General features: G+C 42.8%; 1 protein-coding gene across 1 annotated transcript; it reads right to left on the reverse strand.

Annotated features, from left to right (window-relative positions):
• Positions 1-255: 255 nt before the first annotated feature.
• On the reverse strand, positions 256-16,195 carry C21H1orf159 (chromosome 21 C1orf159 homolog). Its single transcript, XM_030463419.1, has 11 exons — positions 16,124-16,195; positions 14,793-14,913; positions 11,255-11,399; positions 11,033-11,123; positions 9,718-9,793; positions 7,707-7,811; positions 6,689-6,763; positions 5,948-6,082; positions 4,189-4,214; positions 3,811-3,841; positions 256-2,083 (listed from the first exon to the last, which is right to left on the reverse strand). The coding sequence occupies exons 4-11, from the start codon at positions 11,102-11,104 to the stop codon at positions 1,986-1,988; spliced, it is 618 nt and encodes a 205-aa protein (XP_030319279.1). The 5' UTR covers positions 11,105-11,123; positions 11,255-11,399; positions 14,793-14,913; positions 16,124-16,195; the 3' UTR covers positions 256-1,985.
• Positions 16,196-23,894: the final 7,699 nt, after the last annotated feature.

A 23,894-nucleotide genomic window follows, 5' to 3' on the forward strand; every position in this document is an offset into this window, starting at 1 on the left:
CAAACAACAAAACCAGCTATCTCCAGACATTATTCCTACCAATGGAAAAACTACAGCAGCACAAGAAGACATCAAAATAACAAACAAAACTGCCACTGCCTGAACTTGGAACACAGAAAGCACATTTCATGTTGCAAGCTGAAGGGAGGGGCTCCAAGTGGCACTGTCTGCTGTCAGCTTTGTGCAGAACTCAACTTTAATTCATTGACAATCTTGGGTTTCTCCATACAGTAATTTATTTTTTTTTTGGAGGGGATGGGGGTCTCTTCATTAATTTTTATCCTCAGTCTTCACCCCAGTGTGTTTGGGTGCTACAAGAGATCTCACTCATTACCTGGTAAGGAGAGAGATAAAGGAAATCCAACTCTGCTGAAACAGCCAGGTCTGGTCTAGAAGATAAATTCATCTCCTCCCATCACAGTTCTCATCTTTTAAGTTTTAACCACAGAGGAAAGAGAGAATCTAGATCAGAAGGTCTGGACTCTCCATATGGGTGTCATGGCAGCTCAAGACATTTGTGTTCCCATTTCCCTGAAGAAGAGAACCAACTGTTCCAGTTTAAGTTCATGCTGGTGGATGCTGCTGAAGAGCTTCCAAGTAATTTAATTTTAGGAGCCCAGCCCCAGAGGGGAGTGTCAGCTAAACCAAACCAGGCCACAGCAACACAGGTAGGTGGGAACACACAAGCTGCATAGTTAGAAGTTCACATATGGTGACAGTGATGCTGCCACCAATTTAGCAACCTCAGGTTTTTTTTCACTCATTTCCCACTCTTCTGCCTGTTTGGCTGATTTGGTGTTCACATGGCAACAAGAAAGAAAAGTGGGTGCAGGGTAATCTCAGGAAAAGAATTCTTTTATAGCTACTCTGCTTTCCTGATGGAGTGACTCCTCAGCCACACAGCTGGCATAAGACAGGCAAGAACAAGCAGCTGAGAGAGGGGGCTCTTTAGGCTGGCACTTCCAACAAAGAAATCCACATTGAGCTCTGTCATAAGGTGCTGGCCTGCAGATGTCAGGCATATAAATGAAGAGCTTGCCCAAGGAAAGTCCTTATTGCATTGGCAGAAATTCACCTAACCTCTCTCCAGTTCATCTCTCTACTCACTGACACCTCTCATGGATGCACAGCTGCCCTGCAGGAATTCTGCTCTCCCTGCAACTGCTGGAGTAAGGGAAGGGAGCTAGTGGAGAGAGACTCTGCAGGACAGACACAGCAGCCTATCAGTAACAAAGCCATAACAAATGGCTCTTGGTCCAAGGACTAAGCTGAAGCCATTGGAAAAGCTTCCCAATGAATTCTCAGACTTGGGATTGGACCCATACTGACCACAGCCTTCAAAAGCACCAAGAACAACAGTATCTGGATAGGGGGTTGATATTCACAGTTAAGAACCAGGGTCAGCTACAACATAAGCTGAAGAGGATGCTCCAGGAGGCATCATTTTTTGCTTCAGAAGGATACTTGCATCTTAAGTATTGTTATATTGTCCTAAAACATAAAGCACTGGCACTTAGTGTTAGCTTTTACAAGTGGGTCCTTCAAGCAGGTCCACATCCTTGAGTAATCCCAGGATTCTTTGTTGTCCTGCAGCACTGAGACAGCCACCTCTGGGGGCACAGAACACATCACAACACAGGAAGAAGGAACTTGCCAAAACTGAAAGTGGGCCAAAGGAAAGGCAGGTTCTTTAAAGAGAGATTTTTCCAACACAGCATCTGTAGGAGACAAACAAAACCACAGAGCTGGAATAGTGCATTTCAAGATCACCAAAGCAGTTCAGTGAACTGGATGCAGCCTCTCAGGAGCATCTTTGCACGAGTTCATTTCTCTGTCAACGTTTGGCACAAACCCTCTGCCCGAGAGGAATTTGCCTTCCGTTTAGGTCAGCTGCTCGTGATGTTTTCCTGGCACTTCAGTGGATCCAGAAAAAAAAAGTTGCTTCCCCACTGTGCACCCACGTTGAATCAAGGCAAGAATCAAGGCTACACATTGCTGACCCTGGTTTCAGAAGAGGAGATGATAGCAGCAGATGCAGACATCATTAGTGACCGCTCTCGTCTGACGTAGCGCGGCTTCCGAACTGAAAGGGTGGGCACAGAAACATCATTAGCAGCTCCTGCAGGACTCTGAAAATCATCACTTCACACCAAAACATGCCAGCCAACAGCTCCTGAATCACCAAAATCATTCTGGACCTTAAAACACAAAACAAAACACCCCAAAAACCCCAAAGAAGCCACAAGCCACCACCACCGAAACACAGAAAACCCAAGGGAGAGCTGAGAGAGCAAAAGGCTACAAAAAAACCCAAAAAACATTTAAACAAGCAGCCAGCAGCTTGCTAAATACTTATTACAAACAGATTTCCATTATTTAAGTGCTCACAGCTCACTTCTCAGCCCTAACAAAGCCTCCATAACTGGGCTTCCTATTTTAAACCAAGGCATAAACTCAGTAAGGAAAGCACAGCTTCTCACAAGCAGCCGTGGCTGTCAGTCCAGCAGCCAGAACCAGACCAGGATTACCACAAATCTTAAAAAAACGAGCAAAAGTTAAAGCCAGCATTAATAAAAATTAAATTTTAATGATACAGCCTTGATTAAACAGAGCTATGCACACATAAAGTGAGACCAGAAATTCTGCAGAGCTTAGCAGGCCATTATTTCCTCATTTTATAGAAGATTTGGTTTATCTTTAAAGTCACCACAAGTTCTGTCCTTGCCTTGTGCATGAATTAAGGATAAAGATATTTTGCTGTATTACCCTGGAGAAAGAAATCCACTTTCCTGGTCTAAATTAATTTTTCATATAGATACAAAAATTTCTATCATTTGCAAAATACAACCTTTAGCACCTACTTACCTGCAAGTGTTGTTACATGGGCAGAGTCATTTAAAAGAAAGCCTTGATTTGATTAAGTGTAATCCACTGCCCTTTAAAATACATATTTTGGAAGAGTCCTATTTAAATATTTCATGCTTTATTAGGCTCTCACTGGCTCATTAATAATGAAAGAACAGCATGTGCTCTTTCCTAGAAGTAACACAAATTTAGAGGCATAACAAAAAGCAATTTTTTTCTCTTGAATTACCAAGATCTGGTCTAAACCAGTGGATTAAAGCAGGAATTTCTCAGGAATGTTATAGGCTGAAATTATGACAAATTAGAGTGGAAAATTGACACAAGCTCATTAGATGAAACCTTCCCCAATAAATACATTTCTGCCTGAGTTTCACATTTATTAAAAACCCACACTGTGAAAGAAAGCCAAGCTACAAGCACCCCTCACACACAAAACAGTATATTCCAAAGAGTCTCTTTCTTAAAGCTGATGAGCTTCAAATCAGCAAGCCTGAAAATGAGTCAGTCTGGCATTGTCAAGAAGATTCCAATCCTGAAAATAGGTCCCAGGCTGAATAATTTAATTTTTGAGCACTTATGAATAATAAAAAAAAACCCCACTGCATTTACTGGTAAGATTTCTCTAACAGGACAGAGAAGTTAAAACTCTAGTTTAGGTGCTGTCAAAGATCTATTTTTAACCAAGTATTCCATCAATACTGTCTGCCTCTGTTAATTAAAGCAATAAATCCTATCAAAGAGATTTGTAGGACAGATTTCATTGGATTTCTGTCCCCTCAACAGATTCCAGTTTTATTCCAGGCTTTACAAGTCATTGTTTTGACTGTGTGTTCTTAGCATACCCATTTTGAGCTAGTTTGCCTGCTTTTGAGTAAGGAGATGCACCAGAGTGAAGCCAACAAGTAAAATATTTGTAGCAGCAAGACCCAGAGAACAGTTCCTCACCTGAAGAAGCTGGGGGAGGTATCATGGATGCCTGCATGACAAAAGAATGATCACATCAAACACAGCACCTTTTGTCTTAAGTCTTTCATTTAAAAATACAGAAACATTTCAGGGTTCCAATTATATTTATTGTGTCAATCATGCTTCTTGGAGAAAACAAGTTGAGAGAATCCATACTGGCAGTGTCCATATTTCACTTGTTTCCCCCCCCCCCCCCAGTTTGGACAAAGAACCCCCAAACACCTTTTATTTATTTTCATGTCAGTCTCAGACATCAAATTAAGTAGCTTCCTAATGAAGTGTTAAAACTTCATCAAGTTATTGATTACTTGATGTTTGTACTTGCTTGTTCCTATTGCCAGGGCAGAATTTACTTACAGTTTCACTAGGCTGAAGAACAGATGCTAGAAGAGAGAGAAAAAGAGAGTAAAACCTATAACCATCATTAATCTAGAAGGTTGGAACAGCTAGTTTTCAAAAACATACATGCAACAGAACAGTTCTATTGTTATAAAAATAGTTTTATCACAAAGATTACCAAAACATTCAGAAATCCCATTAGTAGAATACATCCCCTGCAAGACTCTTTTCAAGAGTAGGGATAAAGGGTTGCAAAAGGTCTCCAAGAATGACTTATTTTGCTTTCAAAGAAGGCAGCCACAGCAGTCTGTCTTTAGTATGAAGAAGCTTCAGGAGGAAAAATGGCAGAAAAAGGCAGTGCAAGGAGAAAATAGTTGAGCAGTGAAAGATGCAAGCCCTTTATAGAAGAGGTTGCTGCCCTTATTGACCACGTGATAGTCACAATTCAGGCAGAATGAAAGGTGGTAATAAGCCAGAGAAATGTTTCTAATGCTTCTCCTTCAAATCAAGGCTTTGGACCAGAGGGAACTACCAGTGCAAAATGCAGGAGTGAGCCTAGCATCACTGAAGCTTCTGCAGAGATCTGGTGTCCAGCCAGCTGGGAAACGTCACAGCACGACAGCTCTTGACCTACTTCAAAACTGAAGTAGCAACCAAAAGCAATCACAAACCACTGAAACCTTTAGGTTAGGAGTGTAGCTGTTCCTGGGGCACCTATTGTTCCATGAAATTGTACCACAGAGACTGGAAATGTGATGTTCCATGAAGTTACCATGATTAGAGACACCATTCCTAGCCAAATGGTGGGACTGTATTGATCTACCCACAGCCTTTTTGCTCTTCTTAAGCTAATTTCTCTTGTGACAGCCTAGCTTGAGCTTGGCCCTGGAAGACAAGAGTGAAAATAACAGGAGGTCTATTTGTTTAGCAACCCCAGCCAGTAAACAGCTTGCTCTCAGCAGAAGGAGCTCTAACACAGCAAATGCTGTGCCAGACGTTGTCATGGGAATCACTCAGAGCCTGCACAGGAGGGGTAAGCCAGAGCCACAGAGCAGCCTGGGTGTCAGAGCTAAACAGAGACATCACCTGCCACAGGATTCCATTAACCAAAAAAACCCCAAAAAGCAAAGGGGTGTTTGCTTTAAAAAAAATCAAACCCAAAAATCAGGGAGTTGGCTCTTCCAAGCCCCAGTAAGCCCTGAGGGCAAATAGAGCTGAAGGAGCAAGGATGAGGGACCTCAAATTCCATTCCCCTTCTCCTGCTGGTGACACAATCATGGTGACTGCAGTGCCCTTTGGTAGCATAGTTTCCTTCTCTCTAACCCAAGAATAAACAGTTAGGTTTTGTAAGGTATCATAAGTGTCTGGCATTTTGTGTACTGGAATAAACCAGTATTATTAAGCCTTAACAAATTGCCCTGTGTGCAAAAAAGGATTGAGTTTATTTTTATTTAGCTAATATTCAGTGCCAAGTCATGGCAAGTCTTGCACTCTGGCAAATCTTTCAAAGCTACAAAATTCTGATTTAGTGAGATACTGTGCAGCATACACCTAAGCACACTGAGAGTCAGAACAGACATTCTCTGCACTTCCAGGAAAACAGGATACTGCAAACACACCCCAGGAGAAAATGTTTCACCTGGATGATCAAGAGAGAGAGCAGGAGTAGCTACATTAAGATAGAACATTGCCATGAAGAAATGTAAAAGGTTTTAAGTGAGGAAAGTGAACACAGCCAAAGCTGTAGAGATGAAATAAACAATTAGAGGTATTTTACCTTTGTTTCTTCTGTAGAAAACATTAGGAAGTTTATTGGCACGTTTGAGGTAGAAGAAAGAAGCAACTGAGAGAATCAGGAATAAGCTGATGAAAAATGTCCCTAAGATGAGAGAGGCTGCTACTTCTGGGCCCCCTGAGCAAGAAAAAAAAATAAATATAAAAGAGAGAGAAAAGAAAGACTTATTAATCAGAAAGCTCCTCTATAGAAGCATTAAAAAAATGACCAACTTCCATAGGACAAAAAAGTGGTTTTGTGTTTGTTTTTTATGGGTTTTTGGGTTGTTTTTTTTTTTTTTAATATAGAGACAGACCTCACTGAAGCATTTGCAAAGATCTCTGAATACTCATTTCATTCTCATGAACACATGCCAAGTGTCAGGAAAGCCATAGCCTCTACTTTCCTGAAGACAGCTAGATTTTCAATCCATCATTCTGTTTCTTTTATTGAGCTTTCAAAACCAGGGCTTGGGGGCATTCCACTCTGGACCAGAAACTTCTGGCTCATTAGGACAAGATGTAAGAACCATTCAGTAAAAACACAGTTACCTCAAAATTCAACTCCAAGCCTGATAAAAGATTCTTGGTGAGAATAAACTAGAAAAAGTTGGCTGATGTGGTTAGTATAAAAACTGTGCTACAGAAAAACACATTTTACAACTTGTTTCAGACCTCACATCACAAAGGGTTATAAGTTACAATCAGCAGAGCCTGCACTCAGTAGCTACACCCATTCACTCACCTATGTTCTGTATGAAAGGAGCTACAGTGCTGATATTCATTTGGAAATTCAGTCCTCTGAATTCCTCATTCCTAGCTGGAAGAAAAAAAAGAATTTCTTTTAAATGAAAATATGACCAAAACTACAGATTTGTTGAACATCTTAGTAAAAGGCTATTCTATTTCTAGGCAATTATTTGAAATTGTGTATGAATCCTGATCTCTGTCATGAAAAAGTCAATCTTTGAATCACTTTGAGGCTTTCAAAACAGGAAGCAAACAAGCATCACCATAGCTTGTCCAAAAAAATAACTCACAAGCACATTTCCAAATAACTCACAAGCACATTTCCAAATAACTCACAAGCACATTTCCCAGAAACTTACATCAAGTTCTCTCTCCCATTTAGAAATATTAACAAGGGATTGAACAATTCTCACCTCTCAGACAAAGCACAAGTAGAAAATTAATCTGCCCTTCTTAATAGAGAGTTTTCAAGGAACTCAAGTGCAGTCTGAGCTCTTTTGTGAAGAAGTCCCTGGCAAATGTGCCCACAGCAAATGCCTTTCTCTGACAGCAGAGATTAAAGCAGCCACAAAAGTCAGTATCCACTGGATGTTTGACACCCTATAAGTTTAATCATTTTGATGTTTAGCACTGTTCTTTTTTATTTTCAAGAACTTACACTGGGCTGAGTGATTTTTTTTTTATTTTTTGGTGTTGCATTTGGCTTCACAGATTAGGTACTCTAATACATAACAAGAGTTTTTTATTCCTACCCCCCCCCCAGGCCCTCAGCTCTGGAATGGTTCCAGAGCACTCTGCACAGTTCCTGCAAACTAAATCAACATTTTCATAATGTGTTGCATGTTCAAAAGCTGAAAGTTGTAGTTTAGGACTCTGGAAAAAGTTGAAGGGAGGGAGGGAAAAGAAAAGAAAAATCTGCACCCCTTTGAGCAGTCTTCATGGACCATGCAGGCAAGAAGAGATCTCAGTATCAAAAATCAGGCATCAGGATAAAGGGATGGTAAAGAACTCACTAGTTCTGCATTCAGTCAGATTGGAAACAGATGAAACAGGAAGAGTTTCATTTTTGCACCTAATGCAGCTGCTGCTGCCATCCTCATTCCATCTTCTGTAACAACCTGCATAAGAATAAGATGTACAGAGGTTTGCAAACAACAAAAGCCACACTGAAGATCTTGCCAGGTCTGCAAAGAGAGGCAGAGGCAACAGCAGTTCTCTCTGTTTAGTCTGCTGGTTACAAACACCTCCTGCCTCCTATTATATTACCCAAGTTGAGAGGATATAACCTTTCAAGAGGCAAAGCAGTAGAATGAGTTACAAGCAAACAACTCCCAGAGGGCAATTTCAACACAGCTCCATTCACAGCTTTACACATTTTAGCTCAGAGAAAAATGGGAAGTGTCTAACAACCTGGGACTGCCCACAACTGTGCCCAAAAAGCAGCAGAATTTTACTGTTTATTTTCAGATGCTGGTACATGGTTGAAACAAAAGCAATGCCACTTGCACTTCACTGCTGCCTATTGAAAACAGAAGTGGGCAGGGACAAGGAATCAGAAAGAATGTATTTGGATGATGAAAAAAAAAATAAAACAAGCTGGTGTCCCTACAAATCCTGCCACAGCACAGCTTTTTTACCATGCCTCAGTCCTCTCAATATTGGATTATTTGTTTCACTTAAACACCCTCTTCCCAAGCCTGTTTAAACTACCCTGTGACAGATGGCAAGTGTTTTGTATCAGTCACCCCACCAAGCAGGCTGGAAACTGATTAAACTTTCATCTTGGCCTCTGTCTTTGGTGTTCAAACCTCCCAGTTTCTGTTTAAATACACATGCTGTTGTCTCTTTGTTAAGAAAAAACCAAAAAGTATTTAGGGCACATCTTCAAGGACAACTTTATTTAATACAATAAAGCTCTGGTGGTTTCACTTGAGGCTTAGACTTGAGACATAAAGATTAGGAGGATATTCATATTAGATCCTATTACAGTCTCCATTTAAAGGAAAAAGACTTATTGTGCTGGTTGAAATCCAGTTGGAGAGAGCCTTGAGCCAAACTGGTATCAATTATCCCATAAAACAAACCATTAGTAAGGTGCTGATTTGAAAGCAGCTCTGCTGCTACCTTTGCCTTAGAGAGAAGCAGCACTTGTGATGCCCACAGTAATAAATCACATCTGACATTTCAGCTAAAAAACCAGACCCCACACAAGGGCCAAGATTTCCTACAGTAATAGGAAGGAAGCACTCAAACCACTTTTATCTGACCCAAAGATATTGGTAAATTATCAGTTTACAGTAAGATTTAAGAGCCCACAATCCCAATTGTTTATGCTCAATCTTGGAGCATTTAGAAGCAGAAATAAATGCATTAAATGAAGCAGCAGTTTGAGAAGCTAACAAAGCAGTAAAAATAGGCTTAAAATGTTTTAAAATCACCAGGAGATGGCTAAAACCAGAAGTGGAGCCCAGTTTTCCAGTCTCTTGTCCCTGTGGGCTCTGCAGCCATTTTCCCCACTTTCACTCCATGATTTGAAATAAAACAGAATTCCAAAAAATGCATTTTTTTTTCTTTTGCTGCTGCTGGAGAGTGACAAGAGTTTAACTCCACTTAGAAGAAAACCACTTTACAGATGTGGCCCGAGGAAGAATGAGGCATTCTGTGCTAACAAGACAATACTGAAATTATTCTTAATGCTCCCTCAGACAGGCATTACAGCCTTGCTGCTTTCTCTGCTGATTATATGGGCTTTTAAGCATTCACAGTAGCATTTGCATAATCCAAGAGCACACTAAATAAAAAAAAAATGAAGAAAAACCTTTATTAATAGCTGTCTGTTCTCCTTACCATGCAAGAAGAACACTTTTAAGTCACAAGCAGCATTACCTTGTGCATAGGAAGACAGAATTCAACATGTACCTCCACTAATTATTTTGGTTTCACTCCCCAGTTAATCAGGTGCTGTGTTTAGGGGTTAACTGTCAAACCCAAACTGGAACTTCATTAAACAATGACACACTGTACCTGGACTGCACTGGTTGTTTACTGGACAGGATGTGTTTGAATCCAACATATCCACACAGCATTCTGATTCTGAAACCTAACAAAAAGAGATTACAGTACATTGCAGATGTTCTTAAGTTTACTAAGATGCTTCAGCAAAAATAATCCACAGACAACATGCAGGACTAAGGACTAATTACAGCTAAAACTTTTTCTTCTGCTTTAAACACCCTCACAGGGAGATAAAAATCTCAGGCTAATTTTGACCTGCCAGCTGCTCCCCAGACTAATGCTTTGAGAACAAATGCACACTCTGCTGCTGATGATGGACAAAGCCTCAGAAAACTGCTTTAAATAATTATTAAATAAAAAATAATTCACTGAATTCACTGAAGTTCTTCAGTGAAGCAGAGTTTAGAGAGGAGTCATCACACAAATGCCCTGACTGGCTCAGAAATACTCCTGGCAAAACCCACTTTCACTGAATGCCCAAATTGCAAGTGATGCCAACACCTACATTCAGCAGAGCAATCCAGGAGAACAACAAAAGTTTCTTCCTTCAGCATTTAATATAAAATAAAAAATAAAAATAAAAAAATCCCATAACCTGAAAGCACACAGTTTATTTTTATTTTTGTTTGTTTAAAAGTTTCCAAATCATTTACAAATGACAACAAGCTGTGCCATAAGTTTAGGGCTAAATGGCTGCTAGAAACTCCTTGGTTCTTTTGATAGATGACAGTAACATCCCATAATAGACTTGAGCATATCCACTCTCTGAACTTGTACAAGAAATGTCATGAAACTTTCATGCCTTTTAAAGTTTTGCAGGTAGATTTCCCTAAAGAATACAGCAATTCAAATCAGTCTTAAAAAGGGCTGAAGGATTCTTGGTCAAAAGTGCCAAGACTTGATCTATATTCCATATATCCATACATTAAATATACCTAACAGGTAACAGGCTCATCAGCCAAACCCATCAAATCCAGGAGTGGCAAAGATCAAAATTATCAGGAAAAATGGTTGGGATTGTCCAAACTGAACTGAGTTGGCTGGCTTTACACTGTTAGTGCATCATGGGGAGGCAGATTACAGCAAAGAACCAGGAGATTTGTAGATGAAACATCTCAAACCAGCTTCAGGACAAAGTTTTTTTGGTTGAACTCTCCTGCAAGCCCAGCAAATTGACCTGCTGTGAGAGTTTCAGTTCTGAGTGCTAGCAGTGCAGGCAGTGTCTGTGCAATTAGAAAGGCTTTAACTGCAATGTGAGAGGAAAACAATCTGATCCTTCTGTATTTATAGCACCTGGCATGAAAAAAAACCCTCAAGTACCTACCAAACTTTCAGTAGACTTGCTGGCAACTTCTGCTACAAGTCTAGTGAGGAGAAGGACATATGGCACCTCCATGCCCAGCAAAGACACAGCTCTAAATAACAGAGAAATCAGAATGCCTTATTAATGACAGAGAAGTTACACTTGCCCTTTGTTAAGGAACTTCAGCCAACACATTCCTTTTATTCAAAAGCAAATTAAAGATGCTGGGGGGGAAGGACTTACCTTGGTTAAAGACAAATTTGAGGCTTTTCCCTCCAGCTGCAGAGGGCAGGTTGCTGGCTATGGCAGACAGTGGTTGCTAAGAAACAAGGAGCCTTATCAGTCTGCTCCAAACTGGGCCACGCAGAGACTATTCCACACCCAGGATCTAAAAAATCAATGTGATTGCTATAGAACAGTTACTGCCTGGCACCACCACTGATAAGCTTCCCCACAGTTCCAGACTCCTCTGGCTGCAGCATTGAGCTGTGAGGGATTTGTGTCAGCACAGAGAGCACACACCACTTGGAAAAGGCAATACTGCAATTAATTTCTCTCCTGACAGCACAGTCATCAAGCATTAATGAAGCCTGGATGTTAATAAACAGAATTTCTCAATTGCCTGAGAAGAGACCACCTCAATCTGGAAGAGGATTCTGGGCACACTGAGCTACAAATCTTGCTTTTTTTCCCCCCTCCACTTTTGCCACACATAACAAAGAAATTCTGTATTTATTGCATTCAATTGTTTGGATCAACTAAAAAGTGCTACATCATGCTTGAGCTGCCTTGTTCAGACACTCCCTGTGTCAACAGTACAACATCTGCCTATTCTCTAGTCAATAAAACGTTGGAAGCTACATCCAGCTCTTAAACCCTGCAGTACCTGCAGCTTAGGAGCTTTAGGAAAAGATAATATTTCATATCACAAATAAAAAGAGGGGGACAGACAAGGCCCTCTAAGCAGAGATTAATAAAAGGAAACTGCCCAAAAGAAAACCTTCAACTCTAGGGGGGAAACTCCTTCGGTGACTCATTTCCCAAACTGAAATTTGTTACTATTTTTTGTTACATGAAAATCCAGCCGATGAGTTTTAAGTTACTGCGAAGTAGGTATGGTGACCCTTGGCAAGTTGTCTTTTTCTGAAGGAAAAAACCTCAGCAGTTTCTGAAGGAAAAACCTGAGCAGTTCCTATGATTAATTTCCGTTCAGTTTTGGAAATCACACACAGGCTGCTGCCTCAACTTGAAAACCAGATTAGTGCAGCCTGGTGGGAAAACTTTTTATTATCATCCCCTGCTATCAGCTGAAAGCTCCAAGATTGAGGACTGAAAAAGCCTGAAAGCCAAACTCCAGGATTAACATTACAACTAATTTCTAGAGTTGGTGAGGAGGGGGGCAGAGCAGGAAAAGCCTCCACTGCCACACCTGCTGTGAGAAGCATGACAGTGGATAGCAAGTCTTTCAGTGTCAAGTTATTTTATCAGCTCCCCTTGACACCTCACATATAAATAAAATGATCCCTCCACTGAAATGAAAAAGCAGCAGTTGGTACCCAGGCACTGGGTGTGTGGTGCTGCCTGGCAGAGGCAGCTGATGAGCTGAGCTGTTGTGTTTCTCAGAATGAGAGAGAGGAATGGGGAAAATTCTGATGGATTTTGGCAGTTCCCACAGCTGCTGGGAAGTGAGGGCACAGCTGGAAACAGTAGGTAAAGTTCAGCTTTGGGAATTTAATGCTAGGATGGAAAGACCTGGTTGCACTCTACAGAAATTCCTGAGTAAAAACTTGAATGTTATTTTTTCAACAATACTTGAGGTAAGAAAATACCTCAAAATGCAAAAAAAAAAGGTGAAGTCTTTTCAGAAGATGAAAGACAACCTTTCTAGAGGGCAGGATGTGGCTCCAAAAGGCAAGAACACCCAATCCACAGCTCTGATGGTGACAGTTTCTTCTTGAGCACATTTGAGCAGAGCAGAAGCTCCTTATGACTCAGGGACTGATGCAAGAATTGAGCTGCTCTAGTTTGTCAGAGCTTTCCACTTGTCTGTAACAGTATATGGCTACTTGGATAAAATGCTATGAATAATTCTGGTTTAGATCACATTGGTTGTAACTTTAATAGGCACATTTAACCTTTTAAAACCAGGGGGGTTTCTTTTTATGTCTTTCTGGTGCAGTAAAAGTTGAATAACAACTTCAGGGTGGTTCAGGGCAGTCCAGCAGAGATTAATGTTTAAAAAAAAACACAACAAAACACCTCAGGATGGGCATGTGAATGGATGCATTTTAAATAAATAGATACAGAGAGTTGGCCTTATAACTATCAGTTTTCTACACTCTACCCTCAGAAAGGCAACACTGCTTTTTGCCTGAGGAAGACTTTCCCTGGGGAAAACAGGCTTAATAAGGACATTTCCTGAGAAACTCTTCAGTTTTGATGCTATGCAGGGATTTGTGTCAATAGCTGGTTATTATGATACCAATAAATACTAAGAAAAAGGAGGTGAAAAAGGTATTTGCATATACAAAGATCTAGAAAAACACTTACTTTCAAAACCAAGTCACACTAAAACCACACACATTTGTGAAACCAACCACTTCTAACTGCCAGATCTTCCTCTTTGAGGATGCAAACAGCTCCACAGGAAAAGTTCAGCCTTGGTTGTGCTTCCAAACCCCAAATAAAGGAAGAGAGGAACCAACAATACTCTTGCTTTTATGAGCAGATATTTGTCCACAGCCACCAGTGATTCTAACAAAGTAGAACATGTGCCCTGCAGCTGTTCCAGCTGAAACAGAACATGAGATCTATTTGCCCTCAAATCATCAGCCAATATTTTTTATTTCTGTGAGAGAGAGACAGTATCTAAGCTTTAAATACAGATATATTTTATTGTTTGCCTGCTTGCTTGCTTGAACCAGTTTTCACTGCAGGAAAAGGAAAACAGATAAGAAGAAGCTGCCTTAAACCTTCCCAACATGACATTTGTTATATTTACTCTATTTACAGTTCACTCCAGGTCCCAGAATGACTTCCTCACATCCTGCTGGATTCTCCATCAGCCAGGAAAAATTAGAAGTCTATTAATATAATAGGCCTGATTGGGACTGATCCTGATCAGACACTCACAGCATCACAATTTACAAGCCCATGGAATATGCTTCATGTTTGACAGAATCTTTGGATTATTTTCAAAATAAAAACCTAAAAATAGTTAAACAAAAAGATAATATCATGCACAAAGTGGAGCCCAAATTAGGAAATATTTATGCTCAAGATACCAACAGCTTTGTGAACACAGACATTTTAATTAAAATAAGCATTTCACACCAGAGTTCCACATTTGAAACAAACCTCAAATCACTGTCAGCTCAGGATCCTGAAGTGCCACAATACACATCAGCTAAACCCATCAAGATTCACTAAGTGAATTCTTCCTCTTGTTGCTTTTCAAAAGGAATGCAAATAATTCATGAACACCAGGCACCAGGCAGCTTTTTCCTCCCACTCCTGGAAGTAAGTGTTCTTTAATTCATCTTTTATGTCTACAGTTTCCATACCTATAGCTGCCTATCTATTATTCCTGCTGTATTATCAGGGATCTTTCTTGGCTAAACTTCAGGTGGTTTTATAATTATAATTGTTTGAAACTACAGCCAGCTCAGCCCCACTGCCAAAAGCTTCCTAATGTGACTTCGAATTAATCATAATAAACCAGAAAAGTCAAAATGCAGCCTCACAAACCCCAGACTTGTTAAAGGCCTAAATTTGCACTCACCAGCTCCTTCAGAGGCACGGGCTGGAGCACTGCATCTTCCTCAGATCCCACTGAGCACTTGTGGTATGTGGTTTACTGCTGATTTCTCCTCGATGCTGCAACTGTTTCACAAGAAACCTGCCTGGCAGAAGAACAGATAAGGGTTTTGCTTACAACAACTTCTTTATAAACTGAAGCTGAGGGAGGACTTGTTCTTCCAGCTCTCCTTGCATGCACCCACAAAACAAACTGCTATCTCTCCCTTTCCATCAAAAGGATTATGCAAGAGGCCAGCAACCAACAATTAAAAACACACCTCAAGACAATGAAGGTAGCTACTTGAAGTTGGGTCTTGCTTCAGAAGCAAGCCTGGAATGTGCCTGGAGCAAACACCAGCATTTACAGTTGTACAGTCCACTAAAATTTGGTAAAAACACGTTTTGCAAAAAAACCCAGAAGCCTTAAACAGAGCAGAAAGGAAAACTGGGGCAATTTGGATGCCAACAGCATAATTATACACGGCAGGGATAGAGGTTTTGTAAACATATGCATGGACTGTTTAGGGTTGGGTTTTTTTCCCCCTAAATGGTGAAATGAAAGCCTGTTATTGAGGTATCTATCTGCTTGAAGTTTATCCAGAAAAAACCCCCAAACACACACCTCTCAAACTAAACCAACCCCACAAATCAAACACCCACAACCCTAAAAAAAGTCTCACACTGCCAAAAACCGGAATATCGTGAACCGGTGTAAGAGGGGGAAAAAAAGGGAAAGTTTTATTTAACCACGAGAAAGAGGGTTCGTTTCCAAACGCCTCCTGAGGACACCCAACCCCCAGGGAAAAGGATCCAAACCTCCTTGAAGAAGCTGAGCGAGGAAGAGGAAGGAGGGAGCGACCCTTCCTCCCTCCGCTTCCCCCTGCGGGACACCCCCTGCCCGCTGCCGCCCTCCCTCAGGCCGGGCCTGGCGGGTCAGGGGCTGGTGTGTGTGGGGGGAACACGTCCTCCCCTCCCCTTAAAGACAATTCCCCCACCCGGGGAAGACCCCAAGCCCCCTCCCCACCCACCGCCTCCTCCCCACAGCGGGACAAGGGGAGGAAAAGCCCTGGGCGGCGGCCGGCGGCCTGGCAGGGCTGAGCGGGCCCGTTGCCGCCCGCAGCCTCCCCTGAGGGGCAGCGCAGCCCTCTCCGCCTCACCCCACCTGCCCGCCGGCGCCTCACACACCCCGAACAATGGGGCAACGCCCGGGGGCTCCTCACCCACCCAGGGGAGGAGCTGCCACCTTCCTCCCTTCCCTCCCGCTCCTCCGCCGGCTGAAGGGTCCCGGCCGCGTCCCCCCCGCCACCTCCTCACCTGAGGAAACCCCCTCGGGCAGCACCGGCGGCAGGTTCCCTTTCGTACCCCCCGCCCTCAGGCGGTGCCCTGCCCGCTCCGGCCCGCTGCACGCTGGGAGTTGTAGTTTTCCTCCCGCCGCCCGGCAGGGCGGTTCTGCCGCACCACGCGTCCCCTCAGGACCACAAGTCCCAGCAACCCCCGCGCCCCGCCCTACCTGAGCCCTCCTCCTCCCCGCAGGTAAATGCCCGCCCAGAGCCCGGCGCCGCGCCTCTGAGCGCGCTGCCTGCTGGGAAATGGAGTCCCGCGGCCCTAAGCGGGACGAAGGAGAGGCGGCTCCGGAACTACGGTTCCCAGAGCGCCTTGCGCGGCCGCCGCCATTTTAGGGGTTGCTCGGCTACGCGGACGCCCCGGGAGGGAGAGCGAAGGCTGAGTTGGGCGGGAAGGAGGCGAAAAGGCCGTTCTGAGCCCAATTAATAAATGCTGCCGAAATGTGACAAGAAAGTGCAGGCTCTGTCGGCAAAAGTACGGCTTGAGACGGGCGGCAAGGGAAAAGCTGCGCTGCTGCTCTGAAATCTACGCCTTCGTGTGGGAGAGGTTGTACCCCCCTCAAGATGTGACCTAAAAATTCTTCCAGTGCGTTTTGTAACAAATTTAAAAGGCAAAGATTATAGGCAGTGCCAAAAATCTTTTGGGTAAAGATTTTCATTCCAGAGAATGCTTAAAAAAAAAAAAAAGATTTTTACATTTAAAGTCTTTGAGAATTATCCTAGATGGCACATGGAAATATTTTCTCCAGTAAGAAGAAACGACCTGGTTGAATGCAATAATACTGATATTTCCCAAAAACCCCTCATGTTTATTCATGTTAAGTATTAAAATTCATATTAAATGTTTAAATAAGTGTGCAGATAAAAACTAAGTGCAGTGTGTTGCAGATTTCCTGACCTGGACACCTCTGGAAAGCTCCAAGTTCACCATTTGTTTTTTTTGTTCCTCCAAAGTAGGTGCAGTTGTTCAGAACCTCCCAGAGAGCCTTAGTGCACTGCTTAATCTCAGGATTTGAAGTAGTCAGTGGAGAAAATCCTCTCATGGAAGTTGTGATCCAGCAGTCCTGGAGTTTCTGGACAAAAGGTATAATTCAGTCCACTTTGGTAGAGAGGAAAATGGGGCAAGTGGGCAGCCAGACTTCTTTCCTTTCTGCTCTTTGTCTGTGGCACCCAATGAGGACTAGAATTCACCTTCTGAGAAGTAAAGAGCAGCAGAAGTGCTGAAACTGCTCTCTGAACTGAGCTGTTACTGTTGGTTATACTTGTGGTTACCCAGAGCTTTGAGATGCTCAGCTCACTCATTAGCAGAGCAATTCAAATGATTCACAAATACCCTGAGATTCCCTGAGTTACTGGGTGCAAAAACCCACATAAAATTACACTCTGACAAAGTATTTTGACTTAAAAGCACTGGTATCAACTCCATCCTTTCCTCTTCAAAGGTTGAGCCTTTTGCCTTCTGTTCTCCAGCTCCAAACCTCACAATGACTTCATAGCCAGGAAAACCATTCCTCACTTTCTTTTCCCAGCTGTGTGTTTTGTGGTTTGCATAACTCTGTAAATGTGTCACTTGAAATTTGTTCTGCAGCTTCCTCAGCTTCTTGTGATCCCTTCCCACCCTGGCCTCCTCTCAGCATCTCACAAAACAAGGCATTTGGCTGAATGCTGTGGCAGTGGGATTGGAATTTTTCTTGCCTAACAGCATGTAAGAGGCTGTGATTTAAATCCTATGAATAGTTCAGTAGTTGACACCTAAACTTATTGCATTTCTCCATAACCAGTTGTGCTATAAAACCTGGTGCAGGATGAGCTGCTGCTTGCAGATTTATAGCTGGAGGAAAGAAAGGTAGAAATGGTGGGGTTGGAATTTAGGATCATCCAACATCTCCATTTACAAGGCAGAAATAAAGCTCTGCACATGGAAAGGCAGAGCCATTTTTCTGTGCACGTGTGGGGTTTTTTTTCTTCCCTAATTCAGAGAGCAGCTCTGCTGTGAAACAAAAGTGCTGGGAAAGAATTGTAGATGCTGGGGGAAAAAAAAAATGAATTCAGTAAATTTCTGTCTCCCTGACTGGTTCCCCAGTTATTGCCACTGGAGCACTGACACTCAAGTGCAGTCCTTCAAAACTAGACTGTGTCCCAGGCACATCTCTTACCAAAACAAAAGAGAAAATAAATGAAAGGGAAATAGAGTTCATGCAGCCTTTTGCAGTGACCTTTTCAATCTGAGGGTGGGGGAAAAGTGGAAGATTGTGGGAAGCTTCACTGCATGAAAAAATGCAAATTACTGCAACCACCAACTCCAGCCAGATGGATGCTGAAGAAAATCCTTTCCAAATGTATGTACTGGACCTCAGCAGGGCTTTTACACTCATTTTTACAGTATTGAGTTGTTCCATTGAGCTGTTTATCAAGGTTTGCCTTACACAACATGCCCAGGCACCTCTTCAAAGGGAGCTTGGCAGTCAGAACTTTGCAGAGGTTTTAGCTGTTGCATATTATTTTGAGGGCTTGGCAGAAAAAGTGTCAAAATTAACATTCCTCCAGTACACAGAGAGTAACAAATTGCTTCAAAATGAATGAAACAACTATTATTGCATGGTACTCAATAGAAAGATCTAATCTGTCAACCTCTTGACAGGCTGGGAGGAAGGAAAACAAATTACTCTTTAGATCATATTCTCCATTTTCTCTCTGGGGCATTTCCAGTATTTCTGGGTGATATGGAGGCATCTCCAGAAGTTTGGAGAGCTGAAAGGAAACCTGACTGGTTCTGCTGTGGTCAGGGGGTACTTCAGCATCCTGCAGGCTGAAGTCCAGTGGTTGTGTTAATTAAATTTCTCTTCTCTGTTTCCTAATTTGTCTCTTTCTGCCCACAACTCAACTGTTCTGTCCTTTAACTTCCTGATTTGTGGCTTGTTAACAATCTGTTGAGGCAGTTACCAAGATTTCCTCTAAGAGGCAAAGCAAGAACATTCTCACTTTGCATGTTGCTGAAGCCAAGCAGAAAATAGAGATTTCCTTCAGAGAGATTTCTGCTGTTGCAGCAGGGGGGTTCAGCCTCATTCCCTCCTTCCAGAGCCCAGTGACCAACTGAGTTCTGATATTGCTGTCTGAAAGGATGCTGGGAGGAATTTGGGGCAGGTTGCTGTGTAAAGCATACTTTAATTCCTTATTTTTTTAGCCAATGACATTTTTCAGTGAGCAGCAAGGAAAAAAATTGGTATATTGACTCCTGGGGAGCATCCCACCAGTTGGACCCAGGATCTACTGAATTAAAGCCTCAGTTTTTATCCATTACTCACTTTTATGCCCCAAATTAGTAATGATCTTTAATCTTCTGCTCTGGAATTCTGTCTGTGAGGCTGCTTGCCCTGACAGTGACTGTAAATGATATCTCAAGCATTCTGCTTTCTCTTCACTAAGCAAGCACTGCAGATTTACTATTGACATTATCAAAGGGCTGCTTTTGATCAAAGCAGGAACAGGAAGGCTTAAGGGCTGGGGTTTTTTTTTTTTCCCTTTCAAATCAGCTTTAAATGATAAAAGTCAACTGGTAGATTTGCATTCAGATGAAAGAGAATCTCAAAAGCTCTCTGCTTTTAAAAAGACTACAGGAGTTATTTGTAAAATGTGTCATAGGACTCAAACAATGCCTGCCAGGTGGGATGTGATCCTCCCTTCCACAAAGCCATTCTCCTGGAAGAGCACCTGGGTGACACCCAGCCAGGCAGCCAAGCAGAAAGTTATTGCTTTCCAGCAGATATGACCCTACAGAACAGAGGTAAAACCATCAGTTGCCTTGTCAGGAGATTGACTGCCAGCACTGACAAGATTTTTATGGTCTGCTAATCCACTGGCAGGATTTCTGTGAGCTGGGGAAACATCTTGATACCTACCTGACACACACAGCAGCTCTGCAGGAGAGCTTGATTACCACTGTAATAATTGTAATAGATTGAGGCAGCTTCACAGTTGTCATTTCCCAAATGACTTCACTGCTAATTGAGAAATCTGATGAGGATTCCCTGACTTCTCATTGTGGGAGCTGTGGGAATTAAAGACCTCCTTGAGAAAGAGCTTTCACTCAAGCCAAAGGACGTTTCAGATGTTTGCCATTTGAACTAAAAACATATGGGTCTGTCTAAACCTAAATCCTGGAAGTTTAAAAGTAGAAGACAAAAAAAAAAAAAAAGAAAAGAAAAAAAAAAAAGCTGTCACAAGCAAGAGAAGTGTCCAGAGTTCAACATAAACCAACACAGAGGCACAAGAGCTCTCTGGGGCACAGCAGGCTGTGAGAGGAGCAGTTCACAGGCTACAACTGGTCTGATAATGAACAAGGAGATATTAAAAACCAACAAGAAATTATTCTTACACCCAAAGTTGCTGTAATTTCCAAAAGAATCATTCCAAGACCTCGTTTTATCCCAGCCCAGAACCACCCTATATTCCCTTCCTGCCTATTGGTTTCACAGTAGTTCATAATGTTTCATAAATATTTCATAAATATTATGTATTTTCATCAGTCTAGACACCTAGACATATAAAAATAAATATATAGGCATATAAATATATATATAAAACCAAAGGACCAAAACCTCCAGTGCAGATTGGCCCATCCTAAATATTAAAGCCAGCACATACCTGGAAAAATGGACTGAAAAGTATTATCCAGGTATAGAAAGAGCCTATAGAATTAAGCAGTCTGATGAATAAAATATGATAATAAATATGCAGATTCCACTGGATTTAAACAAATTTCCAGCCATCCACCCCCCCATCCCTTAACTGGTGGTTTGTAACATGAGGAGAATTCAGCTTTCCACTTAAAATGCATGGGCATTTCTGAGATCTGTCAGCTAAACTTTTCCAGTGCTAGCAGTTAACACTTGCAAGCTAAGTGACATTAGAGATTTGGTGTTTTTTTCTCATCTGAGCTCTGAAGTCTTTGTTAGAAACCAAAATGCCTTCCTATGCAACTACTGGTCAGGCATGCACAGGTTGGAGGTGGGAAAATGTCAATATTCATCATTTTTAATGAAACATTTATTTCTGCATGTTTGGTTGAAGGGAAGTTTGTCAAGTATGGTAATTATATGAATTATAGCTAATAAGGTGGAAATCTTCCTCAATTTCCATGGCTTTGCAAACATCATCTCTGCAGTTGAGACAGGGGGAAGGGGAGGAAGGGAGAATAGGGGAAGGGGAGAAAGGGAGAAAAGGGGATGGGGAGGAAGGGAGAAAAGGGGAAGGGGAGGAAGGGAGAAAAGGGGAAGGGGAGGAAGGGAGAAAAGGGGATGGGGAGGAAGGGAGAAAAGGGGAAGGGGAGGAAGGGAGAAAAGGGGAAGGGGAGGAAGGGAGAAAAGGGGAAGGGGAGAAAGGGAGAAAAGGGGAAGGGGAGGGAGGGAGAAAAGGGGATGGGGAGGAAAGGAGAAAAGGGGAAGGGGAGGAAGGGAGAAAAGGGGAAGGGGAGGAAGGGAGAAAAGGGGATGGGGAGGAAGGGAGAAAAGGGGAAGGGGAGGAAGGGAGAAGAGGGGATGGGGAGGAAAGGAGAAAAGGGGAAGGGGAGGAAGGGAGAAAAGGGGATGGGGAGGAAGGGAGAAAAGGGGATGGGGAGGAAGGGAGAAAAGGGGATGGGGAGGAAGGGAGAAAAGGGGAAGGGGAGGAAGGGAGAAAAGGGGAAGGGGAAGAAGGGAGAAAAGGGGATGGGGAGGAAGGGAGAAAGGGGAAGGGGAGGAAGGGAGAAAGGGGAAGGGGAGGAAGGGAGAAAGGGGAAGGGGAGGAAGGGAGAAAAGGGGAAGGGAAGGAAAGGAGAAAAGGGGAAGGGGAGGAAGGGAGAAAAGGGGAAGGGGAGGAAGGGAGAAAAGGGGAAGGGGAGGAAGGGAGAAAAGGGGATGGGGAGGGAGGGAGAAAAGGGGATGGGGAGGGAGGGAGAAAAGGGGATGGGGAGGAAGGGAGAAAAGGGGAAGGGGAGGAAGGGAGAAAAGGGGAAGGGGAGGAAGGGAGAAAAGGGGATGGGGAGGAAAGGAGAAAAGGGGAAGGGGAGGAAGGGAGAAAAGGGGATGGGGAGGAAAGGAGAAAAGGGGAAGGGGAGGAAAGGAGAAAAGGGGAAGGGGAGGAAGGGAGAAAAGGGGATGGGGAGGAAGGGAGAAAAGGGGAAGGGGAGGAAGGGAGAAGAGGGGATGGGGAATCACTCTTGAGGCTCCTGCTGGGAGAACAGACATTAAATAGGAGTTATATGGATAATGTGTATGAAAGTTTTAATGCTTCCAATAATATATAGCTTTAATTACTATTATGCTGAAAAGAGATTTTTTCACTGGTATATTGCCTTCCATTTAAGTTTTAATAAAAAGTAAATTGCCCTCTGCATTGGTGCAGATTTTTCATTTGGCTTGATAAGCACAGGGATTGATGTCAGTGAAAATCTTTCCTAGCAGTCTGGAGAGATCAGAGTCTCCCACAGGTGGCCCAGAATGGAACCAAGTCCCACTGGTCCCTGGCATGTGCTGGAAAATTAACCCCAAGGTGTTTGGGAATGATTGAACCATTTTCCACCCTCCCTGTAACAGGAGAAACCAGGCACCTGCTCTCATTTCCCAAACTCTGTAAGTCCATGACATCCTGCAAGGAATTCAGAGCACACCAAGACTTCAATCCAAGGCATCCAGAAATACTGGGAAATACCCCAAGTGCACACAGGGACCACCCCAGTCACTGCTCTTCAGGGCTGAGAGGGGAGAAAGTAACTTTTGGGTAAGGTGGGAATACATCTGCCACATCTTTATTCACCTCAGCAATTACTCAGAGCACTGAGAGGGTTTTTTAATATCTATAAAATGTATTTTTTTTTTTCCCTGTGTATAACTTCCCATGTGTCTGTATGCAAAACCAAGCTCACAGCCCTTTCAGTGTGTGGTCAGAGAAGCAACTCATCTTTCTTTTGCACCCCAGAGAGGATGCTGAGGAACTCCAGAGCCATCAGCAGAGCTGCACAACTTCAGAAACTGAGGAAACCTCGTCTGCTCCTCTGCAAAACTCCTTTAGCTGGGCTGGTACCAAGTCCTGCCTTTTCCTCCCTGCTTTTTGTCCCAGGTCAGTGCACTCCTTCCTTACCACCACCCCTTCCACATCTGTGTTCTGCTCCCAGGAGCCTCAATTGCTGAGAAAATCAGCTCACACTTCAATACTTCCACATTTCCCAGAGTGAATGAGCATTAGTGCACCTTGGAGAAGGCAAGTTTGGCTTTGGGGCTTCTCCAAAGAATCCGAGAGGAAAGAAAAACCAAAAATAAATCAAGACACAGCAAAACCTCAGCTCTGTGCAGTGTTCAGGGGATGGATTGTTCCTGAAAAAAAAAAATAAATTAAAAATAATAAGTGACAGCACAGGAAGCAACAAGGAAAGAGGTTTGCGTAACAGGATTTCCTGCCAGGAGGTTTCTGTGGCTGGAACAGGGCAATTTGCTGGCTCTCCCACTTCCAGGAGTTTTTAGCCATTTATTAAGTTGCCCCTGGGGGTTTCTGCTTTGGCCCTGAGCGAGCAGTTGATGCTTCCCAAATACCTTTCTCATCTCCAGGAAATTCACAGCATACTTCAAAAGGCACGCACAGAGCTGCAGAGAGATGAAGGAGCTTTGCATCTTTTTTTTTTTTTAACTTATTATTATTACTTTTACAATTCTCATTCCCAGAGTTTTTAGGAACAGCAGCCCAGATCTGTATCTCTGGAGCTTCTCCAT

Source organism: Calypte anna, chromosome 21, assembly GCF_003957555.1.
Source record: "Calypte anna isolate BGI_N300 chromosome 21, bCalAnn1_v1.p, whole genome shotgun sequence".
Lineage (NCBI taxonomy): Eukaryota > Metazoa > Chordata > Aves > Apodiformes > Trochilidae > Calypte > Calypte anna.

Bases quoted from the DNA above. Each gene is read 5' to 3' on its own strand.
- C21H1orf159 (XM_030463419.1), bottom strand. From the start codon at position 11,104: ATGGAGGTGCCATATGTCCTTCTCCTCACTAGACTTGTAGCAGAAGTT. The intron at 6,083-6,688 runs GTGAGTGAATGG...TTTCTTGCTCAG, and splicing joins TCCTTTCATACAGAACATAG to GGGGCCCAGAAGTAGCAGCC. The intron at 4,215-5,947 runs GTAAAATACCTC...TCTCTCTTCTAG, and splicing joins TTTCTACAGAAGAAACAAAG to CATCTGTTCTTCAGCCTAGT.